At 37.1% G+C, this 17,965-nt stretch overlaps 1 protein-coding gene and 1 pseudogene across 1 annotated transcript in view; one reads left to right on the top strand and one right to left on the bottom strand.

Moving 5' to 3' along the window:
* Lrp1b (LDL receptor related protein 1B) overlaps positions 1–17,965 on the bottom strand; it is a 1,950,158-nt gene that overhangs the window by 1,197,518 nt on the left and 734,675 nt on the right. Inside the window, exon 3 of the mRNA XM_051166335.1 lies at positions 9,940–10,077. Coding sequence (XP_051022292.1) covers positions 9,940–10,077 — 138 coding nt within the window. The remainder of the gene's footprint in view (positions 1–9,939; positions 10,078–17,965) is intronic.
* On the top strand, positions 8,900–8,964 carry LOC127207780 (uncharacterized; annotated as a pseudogene).

Below are 17,965 nucleotides of genomic sequence, written 5' to 3'. Positions count from 1 at the left end.
GCTTGTTATTCAGTTGCTCAGTTTGCTGTCCACTCTGCACATTTTTTTCTTTTCCTTCAATTAATGAAACTGACAGGGAATATAAAGATAACTCAGACTTGGCACTCAATTGGTTTCTTTGCTGTCCCCTTGCTGTTTGGAGAGTGGGGAAGGGAGAAAATTGAAGCATGAAGATTTTAAGCACTTGCCACCAGAGACAACTAGCAAACGAAAACTCAAGGTCATAGTTTAATCCCTGATCTTAAGTGGTGTTCTGTGTGACTCCTGGGGACACATCTCAACATCAGAAGCCTGCTTTGCTTCCTTGCTCTTTAAAATATCATGCTGTGCGTGTCAGAAAAACAATAATAATGAAGCATAGGAGATTTGGTCTCACACTGTGAGGTGGAATAGAGAGTCGAGTGACAATTTCAATTCATACTTTTGACTAATATTGAAACACTCAAATATTTTCCAAAGTTGAGGGACAGGAGGACACATTTTAAGCATCACAAGTCAAGACTTCAGTAGCTTACCAACACTGGGACTCTGGTGGCTATAAATAGCAAATGCATCTTTCAGATGATGTACATCCATCTGAAAAAAAGTTTCCCTCAACAGGACAACCCAGAGCTCCCTCCTTGACCTTCCCTTAGGTGTTCTCCATCTAAGTGACATATAAAACAAACAAACAAAAAATACATAAGATAGAAGCTGAGCAAAATCAGAGCAGAGGACTGCTCAGCCCATTGTCTCGTGGTTATAAAATGTACTTATTTTCCTTCTAAGAATAATCAACCTGACTTGCTTCAAAGATGTGAACAACCTAGTTTCCATCTGCTCAGTATTTAAACATGATGAGATGGCACCCATATAATTCTATTGTGCATACATTATAGCATCACTTTTTACTCTCTTGCCCTTTTCTGTTTTATCCAATGCATTTTAAATGGGTTATGCTGCATGCGTCCTTATTCTAATGTAATTGCTCTTTGTCTGATAATATTTCTTTTCAGCTTCAAGGTCATAGGTCCTCATTTTTATCCCTTCATCCTTCATCCTTTCCAAGGACCTCAGAGCTCTCCTGAACATCTAATATTCAGTCATACACTCATACTTGCAGCAAACAGACACCTGGTTTTGAAGGCTCATATTTTCTCCATTGACATGCACAATTCTTGAAGTGCCATGCAAAATACCCATCAGCTCTCTTGGGAAATCACTTTGTATTCCTGCAAACAAAATTATATATTCCTCATTTACTCTTCCTCAGCAATTTTTACCTCTCCATTATACCACATAAACTCCATGAAGGTAGAACTTTCTATATTCCCAGCTCAGATAAATGTCTGGTATATTGTCACTGCTCAATAAAAGTCTTACTCACACTAGTGAAGGAGATACAGGGAATCTTTCATGTTTTTAATTGGCACATTTTAAAACTTCATTTTATGCATATATAAATTATTATGTGTTACATCATTTTTTATCATCTCAGGAAAAGATAAATAAAGGAAGTAAGAAAATAAATAATTACTCCCAAAGCTCATGAATATTCATATTAATTAACACCTTTCAAAATGGTGAAATAGTAACATTTTTCTTTTTTTAAAGAAAGATTAACATGAGTGAGGCAGTTGACTTGTCTGGTCTGTTTTCCAAATAAGTCGTTTTTATTCTCCTTTTTTTTTTCCCCATATGAAGATCCAATGTATGTCCTCAAAAATGTTGGGCAAGGGTTCCACGAACCCCTTAGAAAAGACTATAAGAATTCTACCTAAGAAGGGTGGTATGTTTGGAAAATACCCATAATAATTTCTTACACAGTGACTAAAGGTATATATCCAAGCAACTATTACTTATACTCCTACAGACACATGAAGTAAAAAATACAATGTACAGTCCACTGTTCTAACTGTGACATATTTTTAATTGTACACATTAAAACAGAACTTAAACTGGAGACACATTAGCAAAAATTGCAAGTTCATGACCCCAGAATTGTTATATATTATTATATAGAAACTACACCAAAACATAGACATATGTTACTATAACTAATTTGAAACTACTGTCTTAAGAGAGAGAGAGAGAATCTAAAATGATTGAGGCATACAGAATATCTTATTTGGAGTTGGGGTGGTATCTCACTTGACACCGCATTTGGGTTAATCCCCAGAATTGCAGAAAGGAGACCATACCTGGAATTCCAGCAAAAAGGGTCTGAGGTGAGAGGATATGAAGTTTTAAGGTAATGAGGTGAAAGCAAAGAATTAAATGAACAAACAAATGACATATAGAGAGGGAAATCTTCTTATGTTAAAATGTTTTAAATAGTTATATTTATACAATAAACTTCAAAATTAATTAATTTAATTAATTTTTAGTTAATTTACTTGTTGGGTATAAATACTTTCCTGCAAGATTGTTGCAAGTATGTTTGTACACTCCCTGTTTGCCTTGCTATCTGAGGAAATTAAAAGAGAGCATTCGATTCCCTGAATCCAGCGTAACTAATTGTTGTTAATCTTTTTTTTTTTCTTCTGGTTTTTTGAGACAGTGTTTCTCTAGTAGTCCTGACTGTCCTGGACTCACTTTGTAGACCAGGCTGGCCTTGAACTCACAGTGAACTGCCTGCCTCTGTCTCCTGAGTGCTGGCACTAAAGGTGTGCACCACCATGCCTGGCTGATACATATTTTTTTCAAATGACTAATTTTTGTTTAAATAATTAGTCTTCAAGATTTGCGTGCTTGGAGAGAGACTATAGCATCATTATTAATACAAGATGTAAATGTATCAAAATAATTCCTCTTCATGAACAATAAAGAAAGTTTAATTATCCTTTAGAAATCTGAGTTTCAGTGAAAAGTAATCAGCCATTTTTTTCAAGCACTTCGTCTCACAAAGTCAACATATTCAAATGAATTGCATAATTTGGATTCCAGGTAGACAATATGTTTAAAAAATAAAATTGACTTGCCGCAAATCCTGAGGCCTGAGTTGACCTATGCCCCATATGGTAGGAACAAAGAGCCGTAACTGATTCCTGAACCTCATACTGTGCTGCCTCATTCATTAGCAGGGGAACTACACCTGATAAATACATTTTCAGATTTCTTATGTTGGTATCACCAATAAGAATTGCTGGAAAGAAGCTGTGTTTGCAAAGACTGGTTGGGTCATTAAAATTATAGTGATGTCCTGAAACTCTCTTTGTAGACCTTGAACTCACAGAGATCCACCTGCCTCTGCCTCCCAAGTGCTGGAATTAAAGGCATGTGCCACCACTGATCTACAAAGCGAGTTCTAGGACAGCCAGAGCTGTTACACAGAGAAACTCTGTCTCAAAAAAACCAAACCAAACCAAACAACAAAAACAAAAACAAAACAACAACAAAATAAAAACTCAATTTTGATCAGGGTATGGTGACTCACGCGTTTAATTTCAACACTCGAGAGACAGAGGTAGGTGGCTCGCTCTGAGTTAGAGACCAGCCTGGTCTACAAAGCGAGTCTAGGACAGACACGGCTACACAGAGAGACCCTGTAGGTCCAGAGGAAATTTACTTTATCTTGGTCTAGCTGTGGCCCCATAAATAGCCTTCCTCTCTTTTGGCACAAACATCCTGTAACTAGCAGATGAAAACACCTTGGAAGTGATTAACTTTTTAGAGCAGTATTGTCTGCATGCCCAAACTTTAAAAATGTCATCAGATGGCTTCTGAGGACTATAGGAGCGCTTTCCCCATTTTGCTGCAAATGCCTCCCTGGTATTTCCATCAATGTATTTAGAATGTATTACTTATACACTTTCTTTGTTTTGTTTCTGTAAACATTTTCATGAAACTGCTTCCATATGGGAACCTAGAATTTGGGGGAACATAAATCTATATTCCTGGACTATAGTTCTTCAAATTAAGCTCTAGCATATACTGTCTCATACTATTTAAGGTGAGCACTTCCTTTTTTTCATTAATATAGAAACATATTTTAAATTAAACAATATTTATAAAACCATGATTCTAAATTAACACTCCATATCTTTACACATAAATTATTATGCATATGTTGCTAGGTATATCCATGTACAAACATGAAGATATAATAACAAGTTTTCAACAGTGCACAATCCTATTATTTTCCAGTATGAACAATAGTACCTTCTTTTGAGGATTACATGTTGTATGAAATAATACAAAGCTCCATTAATATGCAAATCGTTTGGACCAGTTGACATTTAAAAATGATTCTTTATTAAAGAAAGAATTTTTATTATAGGGACTTTGTTCACGTGTTTGTACACGCGTCCACATGCTTCTGCATGCACTTGTGTGATAGCAAACATTAGTATTGAATGTCTTTTTCAATTACTCTCCCCTTCCCCCTCTTTTAGTTTTTTTTTTTTAATGGCCTTTTACCGAACCTCCTGATGATTTGTTAACTTATACTCTTTAGCCAGGAAACCCTATGAATCCTGGTGTTTCTTCCTCCCCAGTGTTAAGACTACAGATATACATCATTGTAGACGTGACATTTTCCAGAGCACTGAAGCGTGTGTGCAAGGTTCTTGTGTGACAGCAAGCATGTTGCAGGATGAACCATCACCCACGCACTTTATAACGATTGTTGTTTTGTTTCTGGGACTAAAGTTATTCTGGAAATTAACGAAGTTCAAATGTCACAGCCTTTTATCTAATTCAATTGCTGAAATTAATTGCTGTTAATTTAGAAACACTTGAACCTGAGATAGACTTTTGGCTGTCTTGGCTCCTTACCATCCCTAAGCACAAAATCCAGAAGGCCTTTGTAAATCAGAAGTGATGTGATCACGCTGGCGCAGGGTTTTATGGAAGATCTCATTTCTTTCTTCATAACAGGCTTTTTGTTTATTTGTTTGTGTCCTTGCTTTTACTTGTTTTGCTGATTGGTTGACTAGATGCGTTTGAAACAGTCTTCTTTCAAATACATCATGCCTCTCTGATTATAGGTCTACGTTACCATGGCTAGCAGCCTGCAAGCTTTAGAGTGATTCATGTCACTCGATCAGACATTGATGAGTTCCCTCCCTGAGGATGGAAGCTGCTATGGCTGTGAAATTGGTCTTCTCTAACATTATTTTCACATATATTGCATTCCACTTGTAACCCTCTATTTCACTTATATTACATTCTACGTGTAACCTATTTCATATGTATTACACTCTGTATGTAATCTTCTATTTCACATGTATTACATTCTATATGCAATCATCTTCTATTTCATATATATTACACGAACATTCAGCAGCTCCATAATCTAACCCCTTGCTTCCTATCTCCTTCCTTACTGTACTCCCTCCCATCCTTTCTAGTAGGTTTAAACTGAATCTTACCAGATTGAAGTCAGTGTTAGAATTAATAAGAATGCTATTTTTGACCTAGTTCTAGCCTTACATTAGCCATAGACCTAATTTAAACCTACCCCCATCCTTATATCTAATCTTAACCCTTATCCTAACCACAGCCTCAGCCCCAACCCTTAGCCTAACTGCAGTCATAAGCCTAGTCCCAGCTTTAATCTTAATCTTAGCACTAAAGTGCCCTGACCTATAACTCTTGTCCTAAAACTTAATATATTTTAAGTGGCTGGCAAAACAACAAACCAAGATATTTTTCCCATTCTAAAATAGGAATAGGGAATATTTTGGCTCAAAGCTATGTTCTAGATTAATTTTGTTTTAGGAACAATGAATATATACATATATATACACACACATATATATATGATACATAAACTAGGAAGTTAAATGATGATAAAATTTCCAATGGTAAGCTATTATAAAAAGTAAAAGTTACCATTTACTTTGGCTCATTTGGTAAAAGTTTCTTAGCTGTAAATCTCTCTGTAATTTTAAAAAGAAACAATCTTTATCATAAAACAAATTTTGTGACAACAAAATAAAGATTAAAAAGTAGCTATATATTTTAATTGTTCTGCTTAGTTTCACTGTAGTCAATGCATTTAAATTCTTCACAAGAGATGCATTATCAAGGCTGAGTTCCAGCTAGAACATCAGGGATCAGGTGCAATTAAACATTAATGCTATTATTTCAAAGAAATATATATATTATATATATGTGTGTGTGTGTGAAAACTTGCAAAAAGACTTGTGTGAAATTTCTGTGCATACACTGCTAGTTGGGAAGTAACTGTTTCTTGTAAGAAGGTTTCATTTCTTACAGATTTCAACTTCTCACACATTTAATATCGTTTGACTTAAAAGGACTCTGACTATTTAATGGAATGAAAGTCTATGGATTATATAGTTATGGTTTTCTAGTGGCTAAGAAATTGGAAGACTTTCCTTACTGATTTGTAGAGCTTTGATATTATTTTATCAGGATAAGAACAGATTGTGTCTGGGAAATGTCGTCACCACTTGCCACACATACAGCTGACATAATCTGGCTAAGGTTAGACAAGCTAAGAATCCCTCCTTCAAATGAGCACCCAAAATGTGATTATAATCAATTATCCTAAGAAGATGATATTTAAGTTTGCATTTTTATATGCACTGTGGTATGATCTCTGCTAGTTCCTTCTAGCACTCTGTGCCTGAATGCAGATATCACACTATATTATATATCTTCTATTGAACTTGCACATTAGATAGGGAATATTGCCACTCCGTTGAAATATTGTGTAGGAAGACATGAACATTTCAAAATACAATGTGATTTTGCCAGTGCTTATTGTGAAATACCTTACAAGAAAAATCCTGTATATAACTATGCTCATATAAAAATCCATTTTTTCATCAAATGGAACCAAATTACAGAGATTAAAATATCCGTGTTACAGAAAATCATTAATAATAGATTTTTTTTATTATTTGACTAGAAAGGAATTGATTTCACCAGGAAACATTCAGAAAACAATTCACTAAACACAATAGCATTCCCAAGACCAGAACATAATGTTCAAATCTTTAAGCTTTACTTATTATTAATTTTCATAAAGGCTACAAATATCCCAACAAATGTACTTTGAATCATTTATTAGAAGAAAGAGCCAAATTCATTTCTGAGTCATGGGTTAGGCTTTGTGTGTAATTATTTAAATTAGAGTACATGTTCGGAAAACAACAAGATTTTTTAAAAGACAGCAATGCTAGGAGAAGTAATTCAGACGGAAATGCTCAACACTGCAGTACAAAGTGGACTTTACCACTACTCTTCTTATTTTCTATCTATAGCAGAAAGGTCCCTAGATTCTTAATACGGAGGGTGCTGGGATTTGGTGCTTTCAGAAACCATGTTTTCATCAAGTTTCAGCAAGGAAAGCACTCTGAATGTGGAAAGAAAGACTTTGTTCATACAAAGCAATTTTGCTGACAACCAGCCACTTTTGTCTCTTTACGACACAGCAGTTAGCCATGTGTGTGCATAATCCCAGCATTCAGTGAGGCAGAGGCAAGTTGATACCTATGAGTTCGAAGCCAGCCTGATCTACAAAGTGAGTCCAGGACAGCCACGGCTATACAAAGAAACCCTGCCTCAAAACAAACAAACAAATAAACAAACAAAGACACAGGATATACACTGAGCAAGTCTCATGTTCTCTGAAAGATTTTTTTTTTTCTGTCCGTATCTTGGAATCCAGTCAATTGCAACACAGTTCTGGATTTATCTTCTCAATAAAAACATATTTAGTCATTCAATCTGGAATGACATATCTTTTAGCGCTGATCCTATCATTGTATATAACACATATACAGACAGGCAATTGGAGGAGCCATTCTATGATATAAAGAGCAAATGCAAATGCAAATTTAGCTGTATTATTTATTAAGTCTAAATCCACCCATTTAATAGGCAGTCTCTAAGTGTGAGCATTCAAGAGAGATAGAGAGAGTGAGTGTCTCTGGGAAAATTGGAAATTTGCCAACTGCTGCCCTTTCCTACATCACACACTGCCCAGACCCCAGACAAGTATCGTATCATATTATATTATTCTTTATATCTATGTTTTCATGGATACATGTGTGGATCTGCACATACGGCATCGAGTTGCCTGGAGCTTGAGTTACAGGCACCTATGAGCTCTCCAATATCTGTACTGGACACTGAACTCACATGCTCTTCAAGTGTAGCAAGAACTCTTAGTCACTAATCCATCTGTCCAACTCTGTCTCCACACTTTTATAAAACCTCCTCTGCCCCATGTACCTCACTGACCCTAACATGAGAAACATTCTTTTTTTTTAATTTTTAAATTTTATTTATTTATTAATTCATTCATAGTACATCTCAATTGTTATCCCATCTCGTCTATCCTCCCCTTCCTCCCTCCCTCCCACTTTCACTCTATTTCCCTCCCCTATGTCTGTGACTGAGGGGGACCTCCTCCCCTTTTATATGATCATAGGGTAAGAAGTCTCTTCTTGGTACCCTGCTATCCTTCCTCTGAGTGTCACCAGGCCTCCCCATCAAGGGGACGTGGTCAAATATGAGGCACCAGAGTTCGTGTGAAAGTCAGTCCCACTCTTCACTCATCTGTGGAAAATGTCCTCTCCATTGGCTAGATCTGGGTATGGGTTTGATGTTTACAGCCTGTATTGTCCTTGGTTGGTGCCATAGTTTGAGCAGAACCCCTGGGCCCAGATCTGCCCTTCATAATGTTGTACTTGTAGGATTCTAGGACCCTCTGGATCCTTCTATTTCCCCATTCTCGCAAACTTCTCTCACCTAGAGTCCCAATAGGATGCCTCATATCTGTCCCACTTTCCTGGTAGGTGAAGACATTCATGGAAAATGTCCCTTGGGCTAGTGTCCAGTTATAAGTGAGAATATACCATTTGAGTCTTTCTGCTTCTGGGTTAACTCACTCATTATGATAATTTCTAGTTCAACCCATTTGTCCACAAATTTCAGGAATTCTATCACTTCTCGGCCTTATGGCTAAGATAAAGTGTAGTATCTGTTCTTATCCATTCAAAACCCTTTCCTGTGTGTTTTCCTCCTTTGTATCCCTACCAAGGCGCCCCAGTATTTCCCTTTGATCCTGAAGGAGTGGAGAGATAGCAGCAGAAGAAAGAGTAGCTCCTTGTAACTCTGTACCAAGCCTTAGTGTGTCACTTCTTAGGGAACAGTCATGTTCCAAAACTTGGGACATGGGGGCTGGTGCTATGACACAAGTAGAGAGAATATGAGAGAATTTGGAGCAAGTCTCCATAGGTTCAGGCACCCACAGCTTGCCCTGGTCCTGGCCTGTACTTTGTTAGCTGCTGTGAAGACAAGGAGGAATAAGGACAGGGGTAGGAGATTTCTTCTTTCACCCAATTCTGGCCTGACCCGCCTCCCACCTTAACTTCTCAGGCACTTGTGATTCTTAGTCTCATGTTTCATACCTGTCACCTGTCCTCAGTGTTTTAGAATGTCCCCCTTTCACTTATATCCTTACTTTCTCTTCATTTCAAGTTTCTCTCTTATATATTTGTACAAATTATATTCTGATATTTAAAAATACATTATAATTACAAAAGTTAATAGTATAGCAGGACAGAAATAGTACTAAAGAAAATACTTCCCATGAATACATTCATTTAAATACAAAACTGTTGTAGTGTCCCTACCCATATTTTGTTTAAGACAAAGATTGAATAAACAGGCTTGTGGGTTGTTAATCTATGATGATAGTGACTCCTCACTTGTTTTTTGCTGAAAAGAAGAACTTTATGTGAAATATTATTTTTTAAAGCCCAGTTTCAAAGTCTGGGTGTCTGTTTGCTAACATGTTTTTCAATAAAATGTGATAATTATAAGCATGAACTTCACACTGAGAGACTGGCAATAAGACCTATGCTTTCTCACTAACAGCTACAGCTACAGTTGAAAGAAAGAGTGTTTAGAGTTTTCTTTGAATGTTTTTGATTATACACAGTTGAAAACTCCAATCACATTCTTCCATAACAGACTCACCCTGGCAGTGTGCTCCTTCATCAAAACCGTCTGGGCAGTCTAACACTCCATTGCACAGCTGTGACAAATGCACACAGGCACTGCTGCCTCGACAAGCAATGTGATTCAAGGGGCACTTGAGATCCACCTCCTCTGGACCTGTAGATGAAAGGAAAGAAAAGGCATCATAATAGCTTTATTTTTACAAGTATAAAAATTAATAACATTAATTAGATATTAAAATCGCCGACAATACTACCAGAGCACAGCTGTGATCTTTGAAAAGATCAAGATTGTCTGTGTGAATAGAAGTCTCATTTTAAAAGGCCTATAGCACAGAATATGCTATACTTTTATTTCAAAGAATGCATTAATACATAAACACACTTCCCAATCATTAAAGCATCATGGAATGCAAGCTTGAGGATTGGTTTTCTGCCTCTCTTATTCCTAGATGAATTAGGTAAGGATGTCAAACTTCTTCAGCCTTGATTTTGTTAACAGTTAAAGGTAGTTATTGTCTTGTTTTTGCAAAACATCATTTTAGATTTAAGTTGGGCACCAAATGAAAGATGTGATCATAGCTAAGTAAAGACTGTTTTACCACTGAGAGTTGTCCTTCATAAGTACTTAATACGTCCTTCTTTTCTGTTGTGACTCCTAAAGGAGGAAAACTGACACTTTCAAGTTTACTTTCACCACTTAAATGAGACAAAAAGTAATAGTGACGATATAACCAGAGTCATGTGAAATTACTGAATATGCAGATGAGGCTGTTTTTATAGAACGAGAAATGAAAAAGAAAAAATACCTTACACAGGGAATTAGAAACTAATATTGCTAACAGCAACATATACTTTTGAATCCTGATTATGTATAAATTGTTGGTCTGAGTAACTTGTTTGATTGAAAAAGCTGTTTTCTTCAAACTTTTACATTTTGTCTTATATAAAAAAAAATGACTCCTAGCCAGGGCCATGGTAGATATCTTTAACCCAGCACTTGAGAAGGCAGGGATAAAGAGAACCCCATGTGTTCGAGGCCAGCCTGTTCTCCTAATCGAGTCCAGGACAGCCATGGTTACACAGAGACACTCTGTCTTGAAAAACCAAAAGAAAAAAAAGTGGACTCTTAATTATCATTATGCTCACAGACCAAGACATCTTTCAACACTCATAAGAATGTTTCTTTTTCCCGTAAATGGTTATTAACACAAGAGACTCACACTTGCCAAGAAGCAAAGAGTAAGAGACTGTGGGAGGTTCAGTCTTTGGTGGGGCATCCCTATCACACTCCCTTCTTCCGAGGCTTAGTGGTCATTGTTGAAGACGAGGAAGAGAGAGTGTAAAATACATAGGTGGCAATGTTTACAAAGAAACAGGGTCTTTCACACACAACAGTGTTTGTGATAGATGGCACGAGCAAGACCCGAGCAAGACCTGAGCAAAACCTCAACGTCAGAATGGAGCAGACAGCTGAGCACGGCATTCTATAGCGAGCCATGAGGACACTGGCACATGAGAGCTGCTGGGAGAAGCAGAGTCGGGTTTTCTTTAAATGTGTGGCAGAGGACCTTGACTATTCTCCAGAGGAAGAGCATCTTCCACAAATCTAGCATCAGGGTCAACAAGGCTTGATGAAGAAAGAAAGGGCACGGTGTAGGGAAGGGAGCTGGATCTAGGAGGCATGGGAAGGGAGGTTTAATATGATAAAATAAAATGATTGTACCATATAGGCTTACTAATTGTAACATACCTATTATGAGAAATGTGAGATACATTTTGTTGTAGTACTTCTTTAGCTTGAGTAGTCATTATTTCTAAAACTACCTATTGTTTCAAAAGTCTGTGTGTGGGTATTTATTTTTACTTTATTAATTATTCACTTTACATCCTGGTCATAGCCCCCTTCCTCATCTCCTCCCTGTACCACCCTCCCTTCCTGTGTGCCTTATCACTCAGAGAAGGGGAGCCCCCCACCCACCTGAGCATATCAAGTTGCATCAGGACTGAGTTCATCCTCTTCCCCTGTGCCCAGACGAGGTGGCCACCCAGAAGAAAGTGATAAAAAAGCAGGCAACAGAGTCAGTGTCTGTCTCCATTCCCCTTAGTAGGGGACTCATATGACGACTGAGCTGCTCATCGGCTACACCTGTGTGTGTGTGTGGGGGGGGGGTCTAGGTCCAAGCCATGCATTGTCCATGGTGGGCGCTTCAGTCTCCAAAAACCCTCCTGGGCTCTGCTTAGTTGGCCTTGTTAGTCTTCTTGTAGGGTTCCTGTGCCTTCTGGATCTTCTATCTTTCCACACTCTTCCTCAATTCTCCCTGTGCTTCACCCAATATTTGGCTGTGAATCTCTAAATCTGTTTCCATCACCCATCACCTGTTGGGTGGAGCCTATTTATGCTAAGCTTCTACCTGCAAGCATAGTAGAGTGCCATTAATGGGGTCAACGGTTGGCTTTCTTCCTTGGGGAGAGTCTCGGGTTGAGACAGGAATTGGTTGGATATTTTCTCAATCTTTGTTTTATTTTTGAGCCTGCCTGCACATTTTCTAGGCAGAGTAAGTTTTGGGTTGAAGTTTTTGTGGGTGGGTTGGTTTTTTACTCCCTCCACTAGGGATCTTGTCTAGTTACAGGGTGTCCTCTTCATTCTCCACGACCCCTGCTACTAGGAGTCTCAGCTAGAGTCAGCCCCATATCCTCCACAGAGTGTATCCTGTTATAGATCTCCAGCATGTCACAAAGAAGCCTCCACCCAAGCTTTCTCTTTTTTACTGCAAGCCCTCTGTCCTCCTGCTACAGCTCTTCCTGAGTCTGATATTGATCCTTTCTTTAACCCCTTCTGCTCTCTGTTCTACTTCTAATTCTGAGGGAAATTTAAGCATCTTCCCTTGTTACGTATCTTCTTTAGGTCTGTGAATTGTAACAAGGTTATCCTGTACTATGGCTAATATCTACGTATAAGTGACTACATACTAAGGCATCTTTCTAGGTCTGGGTTACCTCACTCATGATGATCTTTCCTAATTCCTTCCATTTGTCTGACAATTGCATGATTTCCTTGTTTTTAGTAGCTGAATAGTATTCCATTGTGTAGATGTATCACAGTTTCTTTATCCGTTCTTCAGTTGAGGGACATCTAAGTTTTCTTCCAATTTCTGGCTATTATTACGAATAAGGCTGCTATGACCATAGTTGAGCAAATGTCCTTGTTGTATGATGGAGCGTCTTTCAGGTATATTCCCATGATTGGAATAGCTGAGTCATGAAGTAGAACTATTCCCAATTTCTGAGAAAGTGTCAGGTTGATTTTTAGAGTGGTTGTTCAAGTGCGTACTTCCACCAGCAACAGAGCGGTATTCTTTCTCCATATCCTTGCCTGCATGTGTTGTCAATTGTGTTTTGCTCTTACCCATTCGGATAGGCATACAATGGAATCTCAGAGTCCTTTTGAGTTGCATTTCTCTGATAACTAGGGATGCTGAGCATTTCTTTAAGTGTTTCTCAGTCATTCAGTATTCCTGTATTGAGAATTCTCTGTTTAGCTCCATATCCCATTTTTCAACTGTATTACTTGGTTTTTGGTGTTTAATTTTTTTAGTTCTTTATATATTTTTTATATTAGCTCTTTGCCAGATGTAGGGTTGGTGAAGATCTTTCCCTAATCTATAGGTTGCGGTTTTGTTCTATCAACAGTGCCCTTTACCTTACAGAAGCTTTTCAGTTTCATAAGGTCTCATTTATCAAATTCAAAAAATGTATTTGAGTTCATAACAGATAAAGCTAAGTGAAGAATTGATTTTCTAAGTATTACAAGTAATACTTGTATGATTAACATGACATAAATTCACTTAAAACAAAAATTATGAAGCTATAAATATTGATGGTCAACAGCTAGAAAGTAATTCTGGAAAATTATGTGACTTTCTTTAAAAGTTAAAATTAGGCACAAATGTCAAAGTGGTCTTTAGGCCAGTGGAAGATATTTGTGTAAATTCCAAATGTATACATAATTTGGGGAAATTTTAGAAATTTTATAGTAAGACAATAGAAACTAATAGGTAATTAAAAATTACAATTGTTCAACAAAATGTAATACCCAAGTAGAGCAGTGAAAATATGACCATCAGGCCAGGTGCTGGTGGCTCATGCCTTTAATCCCAGAACTCTGGAGGCATAGGCAGTCAGTTTTCTGTGAGTTCAAGGCCTGCCTTGTCTACAAAGTGAGTCCAGGATAGCCAAGGCTACACAAAGAAACCTTGTCTTGAAAAAAAAAAAAAAAAAAAAAAAAAAAAAACAGACCATCTATTTTAAGATGGTCGTGAAACTAAAGAAGAATGGAGAAAAGAAAGTCACATTTGGGTCCAGAAGTAAGGCTCATCTTTTTACAAACTGAGAAAACAGAGACATATCTCAAGTATTCAAAAGCAATATGTAGAAAAGTGAGACTCTTTTTAGCACTAACACACAGGATCAAGAGAGAAGCTGTTCAGAAGCAGGGAGATGTGTTTTCTTTATACACCAGCTGGGGGAGTCTTCCCTCTTGTCTTCCTTTCCACTGTTACTATGGAAGCCACAATGGAACTCCAGCTTGGCTGGCTGTGTTTCAGGCAATCCTTCCAAGACTCTCATACTAAAGTATATTAAGACAGTCATATAAAACCGGAGGTTCTTTGTAGAAAGGGCCCTCCACTTTGAGAGTTAAGCCTCCAACTGAGTATAATAATATTGTGAATGCTTTGATCAGTGTCATAATTATTTAATTGGAACAGAGCAAAATGCATATACACTATGCAGACTCTTCTAGAAAAGTATGGGCACCCAAACAGATTTTAAAGGTAAACAAAGCACTGATTTTTCTAGCAATTTCAAGGAGTATTTATAAGATTAACATGATACAAATTCACTTAAAAGTAAAATTCTGAAACTATAAATATCTTCTGTCAACAATTACAAAATATCCCTTGAAAATTAAAAGGCAGCAATGTATTCATCAAACAAAATTCTCCTTAAAGGCAAGCAATAAGGGTATCTCATGTTCTGTGGTAAAATACGTTTTTGATGTTCTATGTTCACCTGAGGACAAATAACCTCATGATGCTCTTTTAGTCCCACACTGAATGAAGAGAAAAGGCAGTGGGGGTATAGCTTCCAGGCATCCATCTCTGTGAAAAAGCAGATAATGATGGATTCTGTAAGCATCTCTTAAGTGACTCATCTCTACTACAAAAGGACATCCTTAACTGGAAGTAACAGAGGACATGTTTGGAGTCTCCAGGATATTAAGAGATTTGCCACTGCTTTTGTGGTTGCTGATTCATCAAGAGTCAAAAATGCTGGAATGGATTGTAGGACAAAGTTGCAACAAGGACTTTCAAACAATGTAAAGACAGAAGTTTCACAACGTAACTGTTTTAGTCTAAACACTTCCAATTCACTCAAGATAACTTTATGTAGTATTATTATATTACTAAATAGCATAATGATTTTTAAAGTATAACAGACATATCGTCCTCCTTATAAAGATTCATATTATAGACATTTTCTAAGGCAGTGTTTTTTCTTTAAATTATACAATTTTCCCAATTAGTTGAAATAAACTCCTTTTTAAAAACTAAACCTTGCTTTATAGACAAACCTCAGAGGTCGATGTGATTCTTCTGTATTGTTTGCAAAGCTAAATTGTGTTATGAATATGGAGAAAATATTTTCTTAGTTCAGTAACAAGGAGAAAGGATAGACATGCCTCATCTGATGTGTTGTCTCTAACTGAAGATCCTGAGCTTGTTTTATGATCCACAAATGTCTCAGCAGAAGCTGTACCGGAACCCAACCCCGAGCTCTCCCAGCATGCTGCAGTTTCAGTTTACTTCCTGCTTCTGTCTCCCAACAATCACTGCTGTTGTCTTTCTTATTTATACCTTCCAGGGGCCCTATCCTTTCTTTCTGAAATCCAATTAAATTCTCTTAACCTGTACACAATATTAAAATCTTGCTGAGTGAATACTTCTTCAAATAGCAGCCCTGTTTCCTCCTTAAGAATATACGGCTGAACATGTTTTCAGAGTCCAGATTGCGAATGCTACTGACTCTGCTCCACATTTAACAGTCTGCTGATTTAGTTTTCCTTAGCACAGTAAAGTTTTACCTGTAATGGTTAAAAAAAAAAAAAAAAAACCTCAAAAGTCTAGTAGAAAAGAAAACTTTCAATTATACCAATACTTAAATCACACCAATCATGACATGCTATGCATTATTTATGGGAGATCCTCAATTAATAAATTGTAAAACTAAACATTAAATTGTAGTTTTGTTTGTGCTGAAACACAGGGATCTAGAATCCTTCAGAAACTTCCCTGGCTTCCTGTCTAAATTTATATCCATATCCTACTTTGCTAGTTAGTTCCTGCCCCCTGGACTCTACTGCATTATTATGGGTGTTTGTTTTTCCATTTCCTCTACCATACCTACATAGACTTCACATCTGTTTCACACATATCTTTCTAAACCGGAGCAGCATCAGACTAGAAAGCAAGATCTTCAATGGTACATGAGCATTATTTTTCCTGAAAGATTTCCCGTACTGCTCCACAATCAGTAGTACTCCATCACTCTGGATCGGTCCATGACTCTTATTTTCAAGCATTTTGCTTTGACATTAGACTGTAAGATATCTAGTATCTAGGGTTAGTTCCTCTTCATCCTTACAATACAACCTTCTGACACAGCCAGACACACAATGCGCACTTGATGTTCGGTTGTTGAAAGAACACAGAGTATAGAAAACTGATAATTAACATTTTTTTTCTGCCATACAAGAACCCAAACTTTTCTCCCATTAACACAATTCATTGATAAATTTCCACCAAGAGGACTTTCACCCTAGGAGTACTTTCCTTTAGAATGATTCTTAATTTCTAGCCAAATCAAAACAAAAATATCTTGGCGTGCTTTAATTATCTAATTGAAATCTAATGAGCATTGCTTACAACTAATATTGAGATTTATATCTTGCCTCATTCAGTGCCTCTTTTCACTCCCATTACGCACCATTTTTCTCTCAATTCTGGAGTTTTCTTTATATGATACTATCATCTAGAACGCAAACCTCCACTCTTTCCTCTTATCTTTAATCACAAATTAACTTTGTATTTCCTCTATAATAGGTTTTAGGTTTGTAATGAAACTGAGGATCCTTCACAAACTTAGCTGTAACTGCCCATAATTTAGTCCTGCCTGAGCCACCCCACTAATCAAAATAGTATTTTAATTCAAGGGAAAAAATGATAAAGAATGTATAGTATTTCAAATATAATTAAAATTAGATTCTTGAACTTTAAGTTCTAACTACGACTGTTGACTCACTGTTTGTTAAAATAATCTGTGTAGTTACACTCAAGGAAGGAAAAATATGAATAAAGCCTTCCAAAGCCTCATGTGCACTCAATCTAGCAGTAATTCAGGTAGACCAAATAAATTCTGAAGAAAACAGGTTTCTGTAATAGCTTTTGTGTTTACATATTTCAAATGGATGCTGTGAAGCTGCAACAGCCTGAGGAGTTGTAAAGATGAATGATTTTTGTCTGTTGCCTCCCTTTAAGGCATCGCTGACCTCTTCCTGTTTACTTAGAGCTCTGGGAAAGGAAAGTTTGCACTTTGATAACATGTTCAAGATTTCAAATCTTTTCTCTTTTTTTCTTTTTCTTTTTATTTATTTATTTATTTATTTATTTATTTATTTTTATTTATTTATTTATTTTTTTTTTTTTTGGTTTTTCGAGACAGGGTTTCTCTGTGTAGCCTTGGCCATCCTGGACTCACTTTGTAGACCTGGCTGGCCTCAAACTCACAGCGATCCACCTGCTTCTGCCTCCCGAGTGCTGGGATTAAAGGCGTGCGCCACCACGCCCAGCTCAAATCTTTTCTCTTTACTCCTAATGTTAAGAAGTCTTAGTTAGCTGCATGTAGCGTAACGAGATGTAGGAAAAGCATGGCTGTCACTCAGGAAGATTGTGCCATGCTAAAGCAATGTTGCCATGACCACTGTC

Source organism: Acomys russatus, chromosome 24, assembly GCF_903995435.1.
Source record: "Acomys russatus chromosome 24, mAcoRus1.1, whole genome shotgun sequence".
In the NCBI taxonomy this organism is placed as follows: domain Eukaryota; kingdom Metazoa; phylum Chordata; class Mammalia; order Rodentia; family Muridae; genus Acomys; species Acomys russatus.
The sequence above is the reverse complement of the archived record's forward strand: the minus strand, read 5'-3'. Positions and strand labels throughout refer to the sequence as shown.